Source organism: Paramisgurnus dabryanus, chromosome 5 (genome assembly GCF_030506205.2).
Source record: "Paramisgurnus dabryanus chromosome 5, PD_genome_1.1, whole genome shotgun sequence".
NCBI classification, from domain to species: Eukaryota; Metazoa; Chordata; class Actinopteri; order Cypriniformes; family Cobitidae; genus Paramisgurnus; species Paramisgurnus dabryanus.
This window is the reverse complement of record NC_133341.1, coordinates 15,704,584-15,722,872: the sequence shown is the minus strand read 5'-3', so window position 1 is coordinate 15,722,872 and position 18,289 is coordinate 15,704,584. Positions and strand designations below refer to the sequence as shown.

At 37.4% G+C, this 18,289-nt stretch overlaps 2 protein-coding genes across 2 annotated transcripts in view; one reads left to right on the top strand and one right to left on the bottom strand.

Moving 5' to 3' along the window:
• The window catches only part of rxfp2l (relaxin family peptide receptor 2, like), a 58,091-nt gene extending 48,434 nt beyond the window's left edge, over positions 1–9,657 (bottom strand). The window contains exons 1-3 of the mRNA XM_065267252.2: positions 9,566–9,657; positions 1,248–1,376; positions 816–887 (exon numbers count right to left, since the gene is read on the bottom strand). Of these exons, the coding sequence (XP_065123324.1) occupies positions 816–887; positions 1,248–1,376; positions 9,566–9,620 (256 nt within the window). The 5' untranslated portion in view covers positions 9,621–9,657. The remainder of the gene's footprint in view (positions 1–815; positions 888–1,247; positions 1,377–9,565) is intronic.
• A 946-nt stretch (positions 9,658–10,603) lies between these two features.
• Positions 10,604–16,183, top strand: steep1 (STING1 ER exit protein 1). The gene is made up of 7 exons (XM_065266843.1): positions 10,604–10,832; positions 13,075–13,192; positions 13,278–13,319; positions 13,798–13,942; positions 14,049–14,138; positions 14,218–14,310; positions 15,865–16,183. The coding sequence occupies exons 1-7, from the start codon at positions 10,709–10,711 to the stop codon at positions 15,925–15,927; spliced, it is 675 nt and encodes a 224-aa protein (XP_065122915.1). The 5' UTR covers positions 10,604–10,708; the 3' UTR covers positions 15,928–16,183.
• Positions 16,184–18,289: the final 2,106 nt, after the last annotated feature.

The window sequence follows — 18,289 nt, the reverse complement described above, 5'->3', positions numbered from 1 at the left end:
GACAATGAACCATGTCTAATATATTTACCAAACTAAACACGCTGGCCACCAGCATCCCTCTTTCTGGCATGCTAAGATGAAAGAGGGATAGAAACTGTTTCTTCCAGTTTTTGAAGTTGCACTATAAGAAGGATCAAATCTCTATAACATTTAAATCCATTACATCCATACTCATAACATCAATGGAATCAAAGCAGTTTGGTAAAATCTTATTCAATATGATAGAAGCACACACATGTCCATCATTTTAACATTCAATAACAACGCCCGCTGATAAAACTTGATGTATTTTGAGTTGAAACACATGATCAGACAAGCAGGATGATGCTTAAATGGGCAAATCAGATTTGACACCCAGGTGGTCTGTGTGTTATTTACCAAAACATAACTTTGGAAAACAAACAGTACAGCATCCATCCCTCTTCTAAACCCGTTTGTCCTCGGCAAGGTCACGGGGGGCCAAACAATAGCATAGCAAGTGAAAACACTTTTATTACCAGGGTTGGCTGCTTATCTTATTTCTGCGGTGATAGCAGATAACAGTCAAACTGAGAGAGGATGGCAAAGTAAATCGCGAGAGGCTTGGAAAAAGTTACCCGCTATGTCGCAATTCATTGTCAATGAAAGGTGCAGGTGGAATGGATAAGGGAATACGGCCAGCCCAGATGAGCGAGAGGAGTTTATCTGGCGTCTGGGCAGCCCCAGAGAAAGCTGCTGCCCTAGGCGACTGCTTAAATCACCTATGACAAGATTCACATCTGATAGAAACACAGACTCAAAGAAAAAGAAAGGATAAGATAAATGAGAAAACTTACTGCACTCTTTTGACTCCTGGACTCTTTTTTTCATGAAGGCATCGAACAGGTGTGGCCAACCACTGTTATCCACTGCAACACACGAGCACAAGTGTGTTCTTTATTAGTTAAATGTAAATGACACAGACACATATGTACCTGGCTTATATTTGTTGCCCTAACACTTAACATTGATCATAAGCTAGAATGAACCATCTAAAATATCCAGATACATTTTTTTTGACATTCAGTACATATATACACTCTTTTCTTAAATTGTAAAAATCTTGACCTGTAAACACTCGCAGATACTAACTAAAAATGCTATATATTAAATATTTATGAGTCTATGTGCACATGGAACATATATATATGCACAAGGAAATACAGTAATGTGATTTTATATTATAAATGTGTGTTTGCTCATGTTTGTGTATGTGCACAGGTTCTGACCACAGTTCTCTTCATCCGCTCCATTAGGACAGTCCTGCTGCCCGTTGCAGTGCTGTGGTTGTGGCAAACACACTGATAGATTCCCACACGGAAACTGACCCAGTGGACACATATCAGAACCTGACGATTCTACACACACACACACAAACATGCACAGACATAAACAAAATGTGCTCAGACTTAATAATTAAGAACAAACAACAGCACAAACACAATCCTGAATACCTGATGAATAAATGCAATTTTTTAAGTTCTGATTCAACCCCTTAATCTGCAAAACATCCATGCCACTAAATCATTCATCCCATTTCATTGCAATTTAAGTTTAGGGTAATTTTGAAGTTTCTGGTGTACACAAATATGAACTTTTGTTTCTTTTTGTCCTCTTCTTTACTGCTTTTGTGGGTATGGGATGAAAATCACAGTAATACAAAATACAATACACATGTTTAAAAGGCAAACAAACAGATTTCAAAATTTGGATTAAAACACTGAAGTACAGTATAACCGAGTCCAAACATGTATTTGATAATATGGTGTACATTTCCTACCCTTCTCGTTGTCCTTTCATTGTGATGGGTGAGGTCAGTGTTCATGATGCTGGTAGGTCACGTGACTGATGGAAGACCTTAGTTAATTCATAGTAACCCTGCCACCACTCGCGTGACCTCCCAGCCTCGTGACATCATACCGTGTAATATCTCAAACAGATGACCTGCAATCCAGGCATGACATAACATCTCGGAACCAAAATGTTCTTAGTGTTGGACATCATAACCTTTCATAATATCATACTATTTCAGCTTTTAAAATGTACATCTATATATTCACACCGCAGATGCCTTATCAGTTGCCAAAGGGCAGACATTTACATTTACAAATTTTAGCAAACAATAAAGCAATTTTTCATATATGAAGGCAATAATACAAGAAATGCTTATCCCTTGTGGGTTGTTGAGGCCATTTTTGTCATTTTTACTATTGATCACCATGTGGCACCATTAATGGTGCCATGGTGATCAACAGTAAAAATTACAAATTTTACCTCTTAGCAAAAGGAAAAACCACCAACAATCAAAAATGCATGATTATAAGATGTCATGGCTTTGCAATCAAAAAAATGTGTTATAATGGAAGTCAATGGGCCAAAAACAGTAAATGAGGGTGTAAAAGAATAAAAACTGATGCTGCACAAAAACTAAAAATGCACCAAAGCCAATGTTTTTACCAATCTTTGGCATGCCCAAGACTGTGAAAAGAATGAAAAAAATCCCGTCCACAATCACTTTTTATATTGAAAATCAGTCAATTTGTGTGTTTATTCCCCAAATCAGTGACACCACTTATGAACTTGGCAATTAAAGAGTTAAAATCATGGACATTTTGTAAACATTTGGTATGTTTGATCAGTACTGAGGTTGATTAACAGATTTATGAAAAAAAATTAGAGAACAAAAATTAATCTGATAAATTTTACAGCCGTTAAATTCAGTGGCCTTTTTTGTACACGAACAACCCAAAAGGGTAGTGAACGGGAACAACCCACAAGGGTTAAACCAAGTTACTAGTTTTCAGAGATTTTTTTAGGAAGATAAAAGAGCATTCAACATATTTGTCATATATTCTTGGAAAATATGAGTTTTTAGTTGTTTTTTGAATGTTGCAAGAGACCTTGAAACTGATAACAAAAGTATCTAGTAACACACTATAGCACATTTACCAGAAAGGAATAAAGAGAGACATGGACAAAGAGGCACGCACTAAATACGACTAAGACCAGACAAACACTGAAGGGAATAGGAGAGTATAAATGGGTTGGAGATAATAAAGGATGATGGTTGTCAGTTGAGTATGATTGATGTCAGGAAACAGGCGAAGGAACGTAGAGGGTGATGGGAAAAGGAGTCCAGAGGGGGCAAACTTGAATACACGGGGAACAGAACAGGAGGACAAACAGGGATCATGACAGTTCTAATATTGTTTACAATTAAAGGGGTTATATGACAGAGAATATAACTTGGATGACATTAAAAAAATTCAAAATAAACATTTGTGCTATAATATATTTATTATGTGGTAAACATGAAAGCAATAAGGAACTCAGATCTCAGCATTGCAAACTCAGGCCTAACAATGCCTGTCAGCTTGATTAGTAAGTTGTCACATGGTTAAGTTGTCACACTGTTAATAACGCCAACAATATGGGCTCTATCTTAAAAATCAAATAGCCACTTTGTGTGTCGACTTCCTCTATAGTCAACCTCGTGTTCACACGTGGTCAAGATCCCTCTATTCTGAGGTAAGCACATGTTTCTTATTTTTCGGATAAAAAGGAAAAAAATTAGCATTTTCAATTTTATGCAAATGTTAAAAATGATTATTTTGCACACAACATGTTTTTTGATACTTTAGCTGACGTGCTTTGTTGAGCAAACCTTGAGATTTAGCCAACATTAGCACACATGTCAGTTTGGGGCAAGTTGTCTCAATGACTTTGGGGCAAGTCGTCATAAGTGACTAAAAAAATAATTTGTAATTTGTTTGTAATTGCACTAAGGTTTTTGAAGAAAGGAAGGAAGACAGGAATCAAGGAAGGAAGGAAGGAAGATGGTTAGAAATTCTTTAGCATTAATGTTAATATTTCCAGTTCTGGTTTGAATTAAAAAATTTAAATCAATAAGTAGTAGTGAACATTCTCTATTTAACAGTCTAAAACTCCGTAATGAGATAAGATATGAAAATGTAATGAATACAACATATGTGCCCACAACCACTAATATACCGGTACTATATTGCTAAAATGTAATGGTGTATTGAGCTTACGGTTTCCACAAAAAAAGCATTTTCATTACAAGCACCTGACACCAGGAATTCCAGTACGCAATGTGTGCTTGTTCACTTATTTATTCCTGTGTTACTGTCATATCTTGTGACATCATGAATTGCCTTTTGCTTTATTGTTTGCCTTATTCACAGAAGCTATTTGTAATTCTCAGCATCCCTCATTCTGCTTTTCTTCTGCTCCATGATCATCTAGTCAAGAGTTTTTTTTTCACTCTTCTCACTGAATAAATATAAACCAGGCAGCAGGTTGGGCTACATGACACCCATGTGAGCATTACTACCACAGACACCTCCACATGCTCCTCATCAAACTGACCTTGTGTAGGTCAGCTGAAGGTCTTTGTCTCACTATCAATCTTTTCCATTCACATACACGGGCACATGAAGGCTTGCTTGAATAGTCCTTGTGTATGTCTTCCTGATTCACTCAGAGTCAGAGGTCTGTCATCATTATCAGCAGGTAAGTCAGTCACGTACGTCGCAAGTCTGACTCCCCTGAACCGCACGCAATTACCTCACCTCTCCAGAAGCTCATCTCTGACACGGGGATGCTCAAGTATACCTCTTTGAATCTCTCTCACAGACACAAACACAACCACATACGCACACACTTCTGTTGACACATGAATGGATGATCTTTGTTATCGTGGTCTTTATTATCACTTTAAAGCTAAGTAAGACAGATAGAGACATATAGAGCAACCGATGAAGATAAATTCTTCATGCTGAGTTGCTCTGAAAGAGAAAGATTTTTCACTTATCACATAAGGTACACCACCAACACTTACAGTAAGAGTGATCGATGTAAAGCAGTTAAACTGTTTAGTGATTAAATAGAGATTGTCTCAATGCTTTGTTTTGCACATGAACACATCCACACTGAAACACACACGCAGACACACAGTGCGGTTACAGTATACAGATATTTACAGATACAGATAATTGTATACAATAACGATTACACATAATTGTAGAAACTGCTCCACCTCAACAATAAACTAAAATGCATCACAACATTGCTTCCTGTTTTTTTGTGAGAAAGCAGGTGCGCCTTCAACAATATAATAATACTGCATCAGAACGGCTTGAGGTTTCTCTACAGGTTTTCAGATCAATAGCTTTCTCCAATGGGAAAGCTCTTGGGCTTATCACACAAGCTAGATGGCAGGTGTGGTTGGCTCAGTCCAGGCTACCTGAGGTATGTCAAAACAACCTTTGCCAGTTACCATCTATTTGTCATTCTCAAATCTTTGACCCAGCTGCTCAGGAGGCCCTTGAGTGCAGGGTACAGGCAGCTGAATCTCGTTCCCAGCATATTGGTTGTAACGTGAGTTACTCTGCACTGGCTGCACAAAGGCTAGCTGTTTTTCATGCAACTTTGCAACAGTCTTATAGCTGGATTCTCAACTTGGGTTGTCTTCAAGAAAGGAGGTGCCCTGTTCTCAACCAACTCACCCTGCCCTCCACCAGGGTCTCTTATGGGACAGTTTTTGGCCTCTCAGTTACATCATCGGAGAGGCATTATAGGCAACAAGTGGCTTCTCAATATTCTCGAGAAGGGATAATGTCTTCAGTTCCGCCACAGACCCCCAGTGAGCACCCAGGTTTGTTCAGGATCCGCATAAGGTCCTAACCCTTTTAAAAGATGTCCAAAACTTGTTTGGCAAGAGTGCAATAGAACCAATAGACCCCCAGGTCCAACCCAGCGGATTCTACTCAAGTTTGAGGCACATCCTGGATCTCAGGCACTTAAAGGACAAGTTCAGTATTTTACACTTAAAGCCCTGTTTTCAGATTGTTTATGATGAAATAGAACGGTTTTGACTGAAATTTCGACATATGATGCATCTTACTTTCTGAATGTTACAAATTGCAGATGTTCGGCATGCAATCAAACCTGGAATGTGGTTCACTTTGGTGGACCTGAAAGGTTCATATTTTCATATCCCCATCACCCTACATCACAGAAAGTTCCTTTGGTTCACTTTTCAAGGCAGAACTGATCAGGTAAGAGTCCTTCAATTTGGCCTGTCTATTTCTCCCCAGATATTCACACATGTCATTCAGGTGGCACTGGAGCCACTTAAATAAGAAGGCATGCTGATTCTTTCATTCCTGGAAGAATTTTTTTTCCCAGCAGGCTGTCGACATTACACAGTGTCTGTTGTTTCATGTAGTCACCTTGGTTCTGAAGATGACCTTTCAGAAAACCTGCCTAATCACAAGCCAGTCAGTGTACTTTCTGGGAATGTAGTTGGATTCCAGGTAGGGCTGCACGATAAATCGCATGTGATTGTCACGCGCATCTCGTCAGTAATGCCGGTTCCTTGATTAGTATTAAATCGGCATCAGCTGCTTTCAGATGGAGCGGCATTAACTGCACAGAGCCGTAGTTCCCTGACATTTGGGGCAATTTCGCATTAATTATGGCAGACGTATCGCCTGCGATATGTATGCGAAATGGCCCAGCATTTATCGTGCAGCCCTAATTCCAGGAGAATGAAAGCTACCCTCACGCAGAGCATAGGGCAGGTATAGGGCAAATTACACCTATGTCAGTAAGATACAACGCTTGTTACTTGTGTAACCGTCATTCTTTGAATGATGGAAGACCGCCTCTGACCGTCTCTGGTCACTTAGATTAAGAATGACTAAGAGACCGACTAGGTTTTCCACTGTGTACAGTACCTAGTAGCAGCAGTGGCTCAGTGGTTCATGTAGGTTGTCTACAAACCGGAATGGCTCACCTGACGAAGCGTCGAGGTGTCCTTAAGCAAGACACACCAGCTGCTCCCGATGAGCTGGATGGCGCCTTGCATGGCTGACACTGCTGTCGGTGTATGAATGAATAAGTGAATGGGTGAATGTGAGGCAACTTGTAAAGCGCTTTGGATGGCCATGGGTCTGCTGAAAGAGCTATATAAATGCAGTCCATTCAGTACCACCTTAGTTAAGGTTCCAAGTAAGCCATACTGCTACTAAAACGTGACATTTAACACTGCAGGTTATTGATTGGTCAGAAAGAAGATTAGCTTACCCCCTTCCACCATGTATTGATCATCTCTGGTATTCCTCCACCATTCAAAAAACCACGGTCACACCAGTAACCAGCATTCACCTGTTAACCACATCTGGGTTAAGCTACAGGTTTTCTGTGAACAATTACATATTTTATAACTTTTTCATAGGTTTCATTTAATGACTTGTGAGATAATTTTCACACTGAATTACTTTCTGTTCTGTTTTAACTTATGGGCGATAAACGTAAATCTCTTTTACTCTAATAAAGGAGACATTTCATCTTACCTTTAAGACTAATTAGTACTGTCTAGAGGTCATTAGATTCAGATGTTTCTATAAATAAAATAATGACCATGAGTTTAAAGATCATTCCTAATTAAACAAATTAGATGCTCTTTTAGAGACAGGTTTATGAAAATGTGTCATGGCCAATTAAATATTCTCGTCTTTTAGGAAATGGGTGTCCAGCATTTATTGAATTCACAACAGATCACAAAACCCCCAAAAAAACAGCCTAACTAAATATCTGCAGACATTTCAGTTTTAATGACCATCAGTCTACATTTGTCACCAGAATAAACTGAACAGGACAACTTGTATGAACGGCCTCATTTCCAAACCTGACTGTTGTATGCTTGTCATAATATCATAACAGGGGATCCAAAAAGCTACAGTAGTAGAAAATACCCTGTTAACAGATGGGTCACATTTCTGCCTGTGAAAACCCAGCTAAAGTCATATTTTGTGATCAACTGTTTTCTACATAAAATCACCCTACATAACGTAAAACTATTCTGTGAAAATATAACCTTGATATGTTTAATACTGACTAGTGCCATGTCAAGGATTAAAATCAATGTGAATTCAATTAAAGAAACTTTGATGCGTTATCTCATTGTCAGATTATGAGACGTTAGCCTGGTTTTCATAGGCAGGGTCACAAATGTTTTGGCTAAATCATTATGCTTAGAAAAACAAAATGCTGCATAACAAACAGAAGAATCTAATCCAAGTATGGGATAGTATAATAGTTTATATTATGAAAGGCAGCATTGAGGTGTATCAAATTGATTTTAAAGGGATAGTTCAAATTTATACAGGTTTGTAACAACATAAGAGGGAGAATTTTTGGCTGAACTATCCCTTTAACCATTAAATAGGTGGTATATTCTGCATTCATATTTGTCTATGCCAAACAATCATTGGTATTGATGGTCCAGGTCACAATTACAAGAAAGTTCAGCCTCTGTCATTTTACAGGTTCTTTCTTACTGTGTTATATAATAGTTTAATGCTACTATTTTAACCTTACCTGTCAAGTATACATTGAACAATTTGTGCTTTTCTCTTACATTATGCACTATACATTTTGCATAGTTTTGCTTGAACTTACATTGTGAACTTTTGTTACTGTAAGTAATGCACCGTTTGCAAGCAGCTGCATTGTAAATACGTTGGCAATGCACAAGTACAAGTGTTTGTCATGCTAATAAAACACCTTAAAAATCAATCAATGTATGCTGTAAGTGAATCTCTGGAGAGGTGAACATGTTGCATTTCAAAACCTTGGGGAATTTTGCACTGTGTGTGTTCGTCTGTGTCCATCAATCTTCTGACTTCTTAATAATTCAAAACACACACACACTCTCCCCGTAACACAAACACGCATTTTGCACCAAGTCTCAGGAGATACTTTTAGATCGACCAACCAATGTAAACGAGGTTTTGCATATTAAGCATCACAAGTATCAACTGCACTCCATGAGCCTTGCAGTTCTAAACCATAACCAATTACAGCAAGTTTATAAACTATGTAAAACCAATTAAGACAAACACAGAACATAAACACACCTTTATACTCAGTAAAACTGAAACTGTGCAAGCAATTACTTCTATCTCTAACACAGCTCAAACTAAAGTGCCAGATGAACAGTTTTCAATCAACATTCTCCCAAGATACAGTATCACATCTATTACTGCAGCACAATGCATACAAGCATTCATGCAAAATTATAGTCATTACAAAATATGCAGACAAGCACATACAGCTGTACTAAGCCCATTTACTCATTCACATTAAAGACATGATCCACAAAACCTGACTGATAAAGCTTTTGTCAAAAGTACATCTATTAAAAGCAGTAACTCCCATGTGCCTTTTGGCTAACGCGATGCCTCATTCAAGACACCATTCTTTCATTTATCTGTGCAGGTATCCATTAAGACCTTAGTTAAGCTGTATCATGACTCACACACGCGCAACAAAGACAGAAAGACATCATTTGACTTAGCCAGCAAAGTAAAGGAATGGCTGATAGTGTGAAACAGCAAAAGAACAAGAATCTCCTGAGATCACAGACAGCCATGCGGTTACCTGTGTTAAGAATGAGAAAGCCAGGTGATATACAGTGCACAAAGTAAGAGATAGAGAGGAGGGGTGAAAAGTTCCTTACCTGAAAGAAAAGCTATAGAACAGAAGAGAGAAGAGAGAAGAATAGGAGAAAGCATGATGCGTGGTGTTCTGAGGCAGGCAGGTATCTTTAAGTCTGCGAGTCCCTAATCTGAGCATTGGAGAGAGACAGAGAGAGAGAGAGAGAGAGAGAGAGAGAGAGAGAGAGAGACTGTATCAATCATACAGATAATTTAGACATGACAACATACTCACTGCTTAAACCAACACAGCAGGATTGCTAACAAACACACATGTGCTTGTGTAAGAAAACCCATGTGCTCTGTCTATTATTTAAGACATCCTGTTGCTATTCAGTTGTAGCACTTTGTCAGTCAGGGAGTCTTCTGATAAATGATTTTACACCATAGTAATGCTGTGTGTTTGTGCATGCAAGTGTGTATTTAAGAAAGTGAAGGGACAAAAATATTGTTATACAACGATTTACAAAATTGATAAAACATAATTATACATAATAATACTTTGATCATATAACCTAATATGAGAGTTTTATGACTCACTAGAAAAAAAAAACACTATTTGGAATAATGGGGAATGAAATGTTGAACTAACTTTTTAAGCCCATTTATGGATTACAAGCAAATTTCCTGACAGAAAAAATATTGACAAAGATCGTTATCAGAAGATACACCAAATAAATATGTACTTTCTCACCTTTTAATGAAAGGATTCGTGTCCATCACTTGTCCTGAAAACGATGTTCTGTTTTTAGTTCAAGTTCTTTTTAATATCCACATCGCCATCTACAGGTGATCAGATCAAATATGCGCGAGATGCACAAACTTCACGGTTCTGGCTAGAGAGGATACAGCTAAGGCCAAATCTCGCGAGATGTTGAGTTTATGGTTTGGCGTTAAGATAAGCATTGTGGTTCTTGATAAATAGGATACAAATAGTCCCAAATCTCTTGAAATTTGAGTTTAGGGTTAGGTTTTGGTAGGATTAGGATGATAACAGCGCTCATCTGGCGAGACTGCACGAGATTTTGGCCTTAGCTGTATTCCTTCTAGCCACAACCAACCGTCACGCCGAATTCTACGTCATCACCGGCCGACACCAGCACAGTAAACAAGCGTCAAACCAGACATTTTTCAGCCTTTTAAAACGTATCTAACGAAGGTCAAATATGCCCAAAGTGGTGTCTCGGAGCGTGGTGTGCTCGGACACTCGTGATAGGGAAGAGTATGATGACGGAGAGAAGCCACTGCACGTGTATTATTGTCTTTGCGGCCAGATGGTGCTGGTTTTAGGTAAGCATCTCCACCACACATTATTAACACGCGTGATCAATTATCCGTGCCCAGAAAGTTTTCTTTTTCCGTTCTGTGTTTTTAGTGTATAGTCCAAAGCTACCAGTCTAACGTTTAATGTAACACATCATCGTGTTTCCAGCCACTGGTCTCCCCATTTGCTAACGATGCGACAAAGTGTAAACAACTTGTTGGGTTAATTAGAAGCGTTTCGTATTAATCGCTGTGTTGCGTTTGCTGACTGTAAAAAAGGGGGATTTTCCTCTATCCCATATGAAAACAGGGATTTTCCTCTATCCCATATGAAAAAAATACTATAGCATACCAAAGTATTTTAGTGAACTGTAGATAACTTACTATAGTAACACTTAGGTGTACTACAGTACACTATGGCAGTGGTTCTCAACTCCAGTCCTCGGGACCCACTGCTCTGCATATTGTGCATGTCTCCCTTATTTAACACACCTGATTCAGATTATCAGCTCCTTAGGATAGATTCCATGAACTGAACTGAGTGTGTCAGATATGAGAGACATCCAAAATGTGCAGAGCAGTGGGTCCCGAGGACTGGAGTTGAGAACTACTGCACTATGGCATACTAATATTTATACAATAATATATTACAGATTTTCACGTGGGAAGGTAACATAGTGTTTTTCAACCAGGGGCCCGGGACCCATTAGGGCCCTCTAATCAAATTACCAAAAAGGCCTTGATGTATTTTAAAAATATTTTTTAACAAAATAAATCTAACGTTAGTTATGCCAAGTTCTAGAATACTTTACTGTGTATAAGTTCTAAGGAGGCCTTCAAATATTGTTGTGGACAATGGGGGGATTAAAGTAAAAAAAGATCCACCGCTCGAAGGTTTCACGGTGTTATCATCACACGTCTCTAAAACAAAGTTGCAGAGCGCCACATCTCAATCAAACGTGTGAACAGGAAAACGCTATTAGGAGCTGGAATGGTCTATCACACTACAGGGCTGTGACCCGGTTAGCTGTGAATATTTAGGTAAAGGTGTCATTTTCGTCATCTGGTGCTTGAAAATGTTTTGTTCTTCAGTCGGAACTGATATGGGATGACACATTGTTAGTTTAAAAGTGTTTCAGACAGTGGCCTTCCACATATCAGACCTGATGTATGAATCACATATGCAACTCTCTTGAGAAGCTCAATCTGTCTGTTTGTTTACACAATAACCATCAAAAAAGAGATGCAATGATTAATATTCCACTCTTGGTGTGGTGTAATGTAATGCTCAAAGTTTTGGACTGGAAACTAATATTATATTGTACCCCGAACAAGAGGTTCATCAGCAGCACCATGCTTTTAATCAGGTGTTTGTCAGTTACTATATGTGTGCACAAATTATATTTACTGATTTAGACTTGGATCTTCAAAGCTTGCTGATGTTCTAATTTAGTATATACACAAAATGCACAATATTTAATCACGTGCTGCTGAATGTGAAATAAAATTTGATTTGTTCATTTAATAATCTCACCACATGATGCCCTGGGTGAAAGTCCCGTTAAGATTAAATATGTTTTAGATTTACATCATTAGTAAATGCACGGGCTGGCATGATAGACTGTCTCCCTGCTTCTGCACAGTTGTTAAATTCTCACTTATTTATTCATCTCAGCAAGAGTGTGATTATGAAGAATAACACATTCACTTGAAATATAATCAGAACAGCTGCTTTTTATTCTCATGCCGTTATTCATGTGGTTTCCCTCTGTGGAATTTTAATGAGTGTGATTAGACTTGCTTTGTACGCTATTTCCGCTATTTGCAAGTTTCAAATTGGTGAAGCTAAAAAACTTTAGTCTTTCAAGTTTAAATGAACATTTCACCAAAAAGGAAAACAACATTTAAAATAATCCCTGGCTTTTCTTGGCTTTGTTATGCCATTGAATGGTCTTTAACTTGTTGAAGCTTCAGAAAGGATATAAAATATTATTTTATAAAATTCATATACATCTATATATGAGTTGTTCACTTTTGGTTGAGCTGTTCCCTTTACATTTATGCTTAACGTACAGGCCAACTTATAAGACATGTGAACTGCATAATATATTTAACTTAAGTAAAGCTACTTCATAAAGAGTTGTTTAAAGTTATTACAGATTAATATTGGAAACACCTGAATGCCTTAGATTAGAAACATTATTAGGTTACATTAATAGGTCTGTATGCATGAGAATCAGAGATAATTAAACTGTGTGATCCTTTTTAGACTGTCAGCTGGAAAAATTACCCATGAGACCACTTGACAAAGCCAGAGTGATTGATGCAGCAAAACACGCCCACAAGTTCTGCAAGGTGGATGAAGATGAGACGGTGTACTTGAAAAGGTGTGTGCCTAAATATAGGTTTGAGTTTTGCATTGCGGGATTGTTTTAGAAATGTACTAACTTCTTTACGTGTCTGTGTGTGCAGGGCGGATGGCATCGAAAGGCAGTTTCGTAAAAAATGTGGAAAGTAAGTGAGCACATCATGTTTCACAATTTTAAATGGCACAGAAAACACACTACAAACAAACACAACGATGAACAGTATGCAGAGTGAAGAATAAAAACTGCATACCCAGCATATGTAAAAACATAGACTACTTCTGACAATGCGTGTTTGACCTTATATCATCGATGAGCATGCACTTATGAGCATATAGGAAAAATAGCTAGTTCTTTATCCTGTTGGGCTGCAGGTCTAGGCTTCCTCTGGTTGCCATGACGAGCAGGCCATGCTGTGGCCCAGGAGGTTGACGTCAAAGCGAATTATTGCAATGGGAGGTGTTGTGCATGTAGCGTGCGTTAATTGTGATCTCAGCAACAATGTTAGTTTGATTCCTATCTGAGTCAGCTGATCTGAATGATCTCCTATGAGAGTTTTTTTTCCAGATATTTAGTCTTATTATGCAGAATTGTAAGCATATTTTATATGTGTGTGTGTTCTGTAGGTGTGGTTTGCTGTTGTTTTATCAGCATCAGATGAAAAGCACTCCAGTGACATTCATCGTAGACGGAGCTCTGGTGAAGTTCGGCCAAGGATTTGGCAACACAAGCGTATACAGTCAGAAACAAGAGGCTCCCAAGAAAGTCAGGGTAAGACAATTTTAGTTGATTGTTTTTGTGTAGTCCCAAACACTTGTTTTTAAATGAAAGATATTAGATTTCATATCAATAAGTATATATGACTTGTGTTTTTTAGGTTATGATGACAAAGCGTACCAAAGACATGGGCAAGTTCAGCTCCGTTACCGTCTCAACAATCGATGAAGAAGAGGAAGAGATTGAAGCTGTACGTTTTTGCTTGACAGTGCTGAGTCATTTCTTTTTTTTGAAGAGCTGTCATTCATTGTGATTGTTTTGTCCTACAGCGAGAGGTGGCAGACTCTTATGCACAGAATGCCAAAGTAATTGAGAAACAACTTGAAAGGAAGGGAATGAGCAAGAGAAGACTACAGGAACTGGTATGAACACACACACAGTGAAGTGAATGCAAAGTTCATGTGTATTCATGCTTTGATGATTGAAACTAACCCCAACCATCACTAAAACCTGTTGGCAGTCTTTCATCTATGAAAAAGTACCATTTAAGTTTTTTAAAGCCCTTCAGTTTAAACCACATATACCAACCCACACACATTTTTTATCTTATTTTATTTAACGGCTCTTTTAAGTGAGCTGGGTAAGGAGCTGGCAATTGCTGGTCTCCAACCAGGGAACCTGTTACGTCAGTGATCACAAAACTCACGGTTCGGATCACATTACAGTTTTTGAGGCAGGGATCAGATAATTTTTCGGATCAGCAAAAAAAAAGGGGTGTGAAAAATCTAATAACATAAAATAAAGAAATTACAAACATTTATAAAAAAAGTTGCACATTCAGTAAGGTGCAACTTAGGTTCACTGATATGGTCACACAAAAATCGCTGCAAAAGATGCTTTCCATTGTTTTAGATGCATTATTGCTTATTTTATGTCACAAACACCTGGATTTGATGCATAACTACCATTTAAAAATGAGTCATTTCAACATACTGTATCAATAAAACACGGCCATCTACAGCGGTTTTGCCATTGTAAAATAAAATGTAAAACCTTTTAAAGTAAACCACAAATATAATATGTATTAAATGTTTAATAACAGCTAAAGCTGAACTTTAGGATTATAAATGTGTTGGAAAAAAACATAATTAAGGAACGATCTTCTGATAGTTTATTTGTATGTATTTGTATATATATATGACTGATTTTACAAAGATGTCTTATAAGCGAAGTACAGAGCAAAATATAAAGGACATATACAACTGATTATTTGATTATTGAATAAAAAAGCTAAGAATTGGGTATTTTGGGACATTCTTTTATAACACATCAGTGGTAAAGTAATATAACACATATACATAATAAACCAGCAAGTAATACAATAATATGCAGCAGTATAATAATTTAACCCTGCACGATTCTGGTTACGCAGTGCATTCAGCTTTTATGTCTTTTATGTAAACGCTGAAAATATTAAAACATAAAAATAAAGTTAAACACATACAGGTTAAGTCGATAAAACATTTCTACATGGGATACACCCATCTATAATGGCTCATGACTCCTCTGAAAGCCCCCCACTCCTTGTTCCTAGCGGTGCAATTCAATAATTGATATTCCTTTCTTACACAAAAGCTTACCTCAATCAATTTCTGGGTCATGGGCTGGAGGTCAGAGGAACGAGGAAACAAGAAAGCATAAATTTGAGTATTGATAATCTTATACAGGACTTAGATGTTCTGCAATCATTCACACTCTCACAAAAACATAGTTTTGTATCTGAACGATAGATCATAAAGATAAAAGATATAAAAGAAGGTTTACAAAAGAAAAATATTATAATGGTAATATTACCTTTTTGAAGAAAAGTCATATATTGTGGTTGTGATGAAATTGACTCAATGAGAATGTGTAAATGTTTTAATAGTCTCAGTGGGTGTAATTGTTTTAATTATGGTCTGAATCTCTCTCCACAGGCGGAACTTGAAGCGAAGAAAGCCAAGATGAAGGGAACTCTCATTGACAACCAGTTCAAATAAAGATTGTGTGTTTGAGAGAGCGAATAAATGTGATGTCTGCATGTGGCTGCGTCTGTGTGTGTGTGTGTGTGTGTGTGTGTGTGTGTGTGTGTGTGTGTGTGTGTGTGTGTGTGTGTGTGTGTGTGTGTGTGTATTTGTGCAATAGATTGTGTGTAAGGGGGCCAGGGGGGTATTTTTTTTATTACAATTTTGGTTAAAATGTTTAAATACTATTTTGATTAAATGAAAACAACTGAATAAATGGTGTTGTTTCTGCTTTCAGAGTAATGTCATAATGCAGATGTCAAGGGTCTTTGGTTTCCTAAGACATAATTAGAATTTTTGCTATCTTTGCTCAGTGCAATATAACTAAATCATTTGGAGCATTAATAGACTAGCTAATGGCACTAAAAGTACACATAGACCCAAAACTTTGACAGCTGTCCACCTAAAGAACTATAAAATAATATTTGCAATCAAAGAAAAACATGCTTTCTGTAACCAAAGTTACAGAACCATCAGGGTTCCTACGGGTCCTTGAAATCCTGAAGTTTTTGAAAATATACATACATAGATACAGGTCATTGAAAGTGCTTGAATCTATTTTATTCAAAAATCCATATAACTCCCTGTGTAGTGTAGGATAATATCATAAAATTCTATACTTTTTTGAGCACACGTGCTAAATGTTCACTTTAAATGCTTATATCTTCTGTATGAGAATTTTGATTCATACCAAAATGCTTTTTTGCAAAGTTGTGTTTGACATATGTAAACGTCTCTGGTTACGTATGTAACTTTTGTTCCCTGAGAAGGGATCGAGACGCTACGTCTCCCTTACCATACTTCCTGCGTCCCTGTAACGCCGTCTTTGGCAATATTTCAGATAGCGATATACAGTCTTGTTCAAAATAATAGTAGTACAATGTGACTAACCAGAACAATCAAGGTTTTTAGTATATTTTATATTGCTACGTGGCAAACAAGTTACCAGTAGGTTCAGTAGATTCTCAGAAAACAAACAAGACCCAGCAGTCATGATATGCACGCTCTTAAGGCTGTGCAATTGGGCAATTAGTTGAAAGGGGTGTGTTCAAAAAAATAGCAGTGTCGATCTTTGACTGTACAAACTCAAAACTATTTTGTACAAACATTTTTTTTTCTGGGATTTAGCAATCCTGTGAATCACTAAACTAATATTTAGTTGTATGACCACAGTTTTTTAAAACTGCTTGACATCTGTGTGGCATGGAGTCAACCAACTTGTGGCACCTCTCAGCTGTTATTCCACTCCATGATTCTTTAACAACATTCCACAATTCATTCACATTTCTTGGTTTTGCTTCAGAAACAGCATTTTTGATATCACCCCACAAGTTCTCAATTGGATTAAGGTCTGGAGATTGGGCTGGCCACTCCATAACATTAATTTTGTTGGTTTGGAACCAAGACTTTGCCCGTTTACTAGTGTGTTTTGGGTCATTGTCTTGTTGAAACAACCATTTCAAGGGCATGTCCTCTTCAGCATAGGGCAACATGACCTCTTCAAGTATTTTAACATATGCAAACTGATCCATGATCCCTGGTATGCGATAAATAGGCCCAACACCATAGTAGGAGAAACATGCCCATATCATGATGAGTTTGAGTTTGAGTTTATTTATTTAAGAAATGGGACAATGCACATTCATAGCCACGCAACACATAGAGCATGAAAATATGCCAAATTTAGCCATACAGGATAATTTTCATTTGTAGTCCCAGGCAGGCGGATGTTAAATAACACAATTACAATTAAAATGCTAAATTCTAATAAAAATAACCATATCATACATTTTCCAAACAGCATAATCATAACCAACAAAACACACACTACACCAAATCATGACAACATTTTTGATTATCTAATAGCCACTGTTTTACAGATGTAGAAAAATAATTAAAAGGAACAATATCTCTTATCTCAATAGGTACAGCATTCCAAACATGTATAGCTCTATAGGAAAAGGCTGATTGGCCAAACGAACTCCTCCTAAATGGTACTGTACAATCTCCTCTAACAGTGGCTCTTGTAATTGCAGTTCGACTCTGCTTAATAAACTCCTTGAGTGGAGGTGAAGCTAAACCATGTAAAATTTTACAAACAAGTAAAATATCTGCATATTTGATCACATTTTCCCAAGTTAAAAGATTATATTTAGTTAAAATATTGCAATGGTAATTCAAATTTGGCTTTTTATCTAATATTTTTAAAGATTGTTTGTAAAGTCGTTCAATTAATATTAATGTGGTTTTTTTTGTCTGCACCCAGCTAGTCAGACAATAATTAATATGTGAAAATATCATTGCGTTTACATACAACTTTGATGCCTCAATTGTTAAA

What these genes read in the sequence shown, in the direction of transcription:
- steep1 (XM_065266843.1), top strand. Translation starts at nt 10,709, where the DNA reads ATGCCCAAAGTGGTGTCTCGGAGCGTGGTGTGCTCGGACACTCGTGAT. An exon ending in TTTCGTAAAAAATGTGGAAA is followed by an intron (nt 13,320 to 13,797) that starts GTAAGTGAGCAC and finishes TGTGTTCTGTAG; the next exon opens with GTGTGGTTTGCTGTTGTTTT. An exon ending in AGGCTCCCAAGAAAGTCAGG is followed by an intron (nt 13,943 to 14,048) that starts GTAAGACAATTT and finishes TGTGTTTTTTAG; the next exon opens with GTTATGATGACAAAGCGTAC.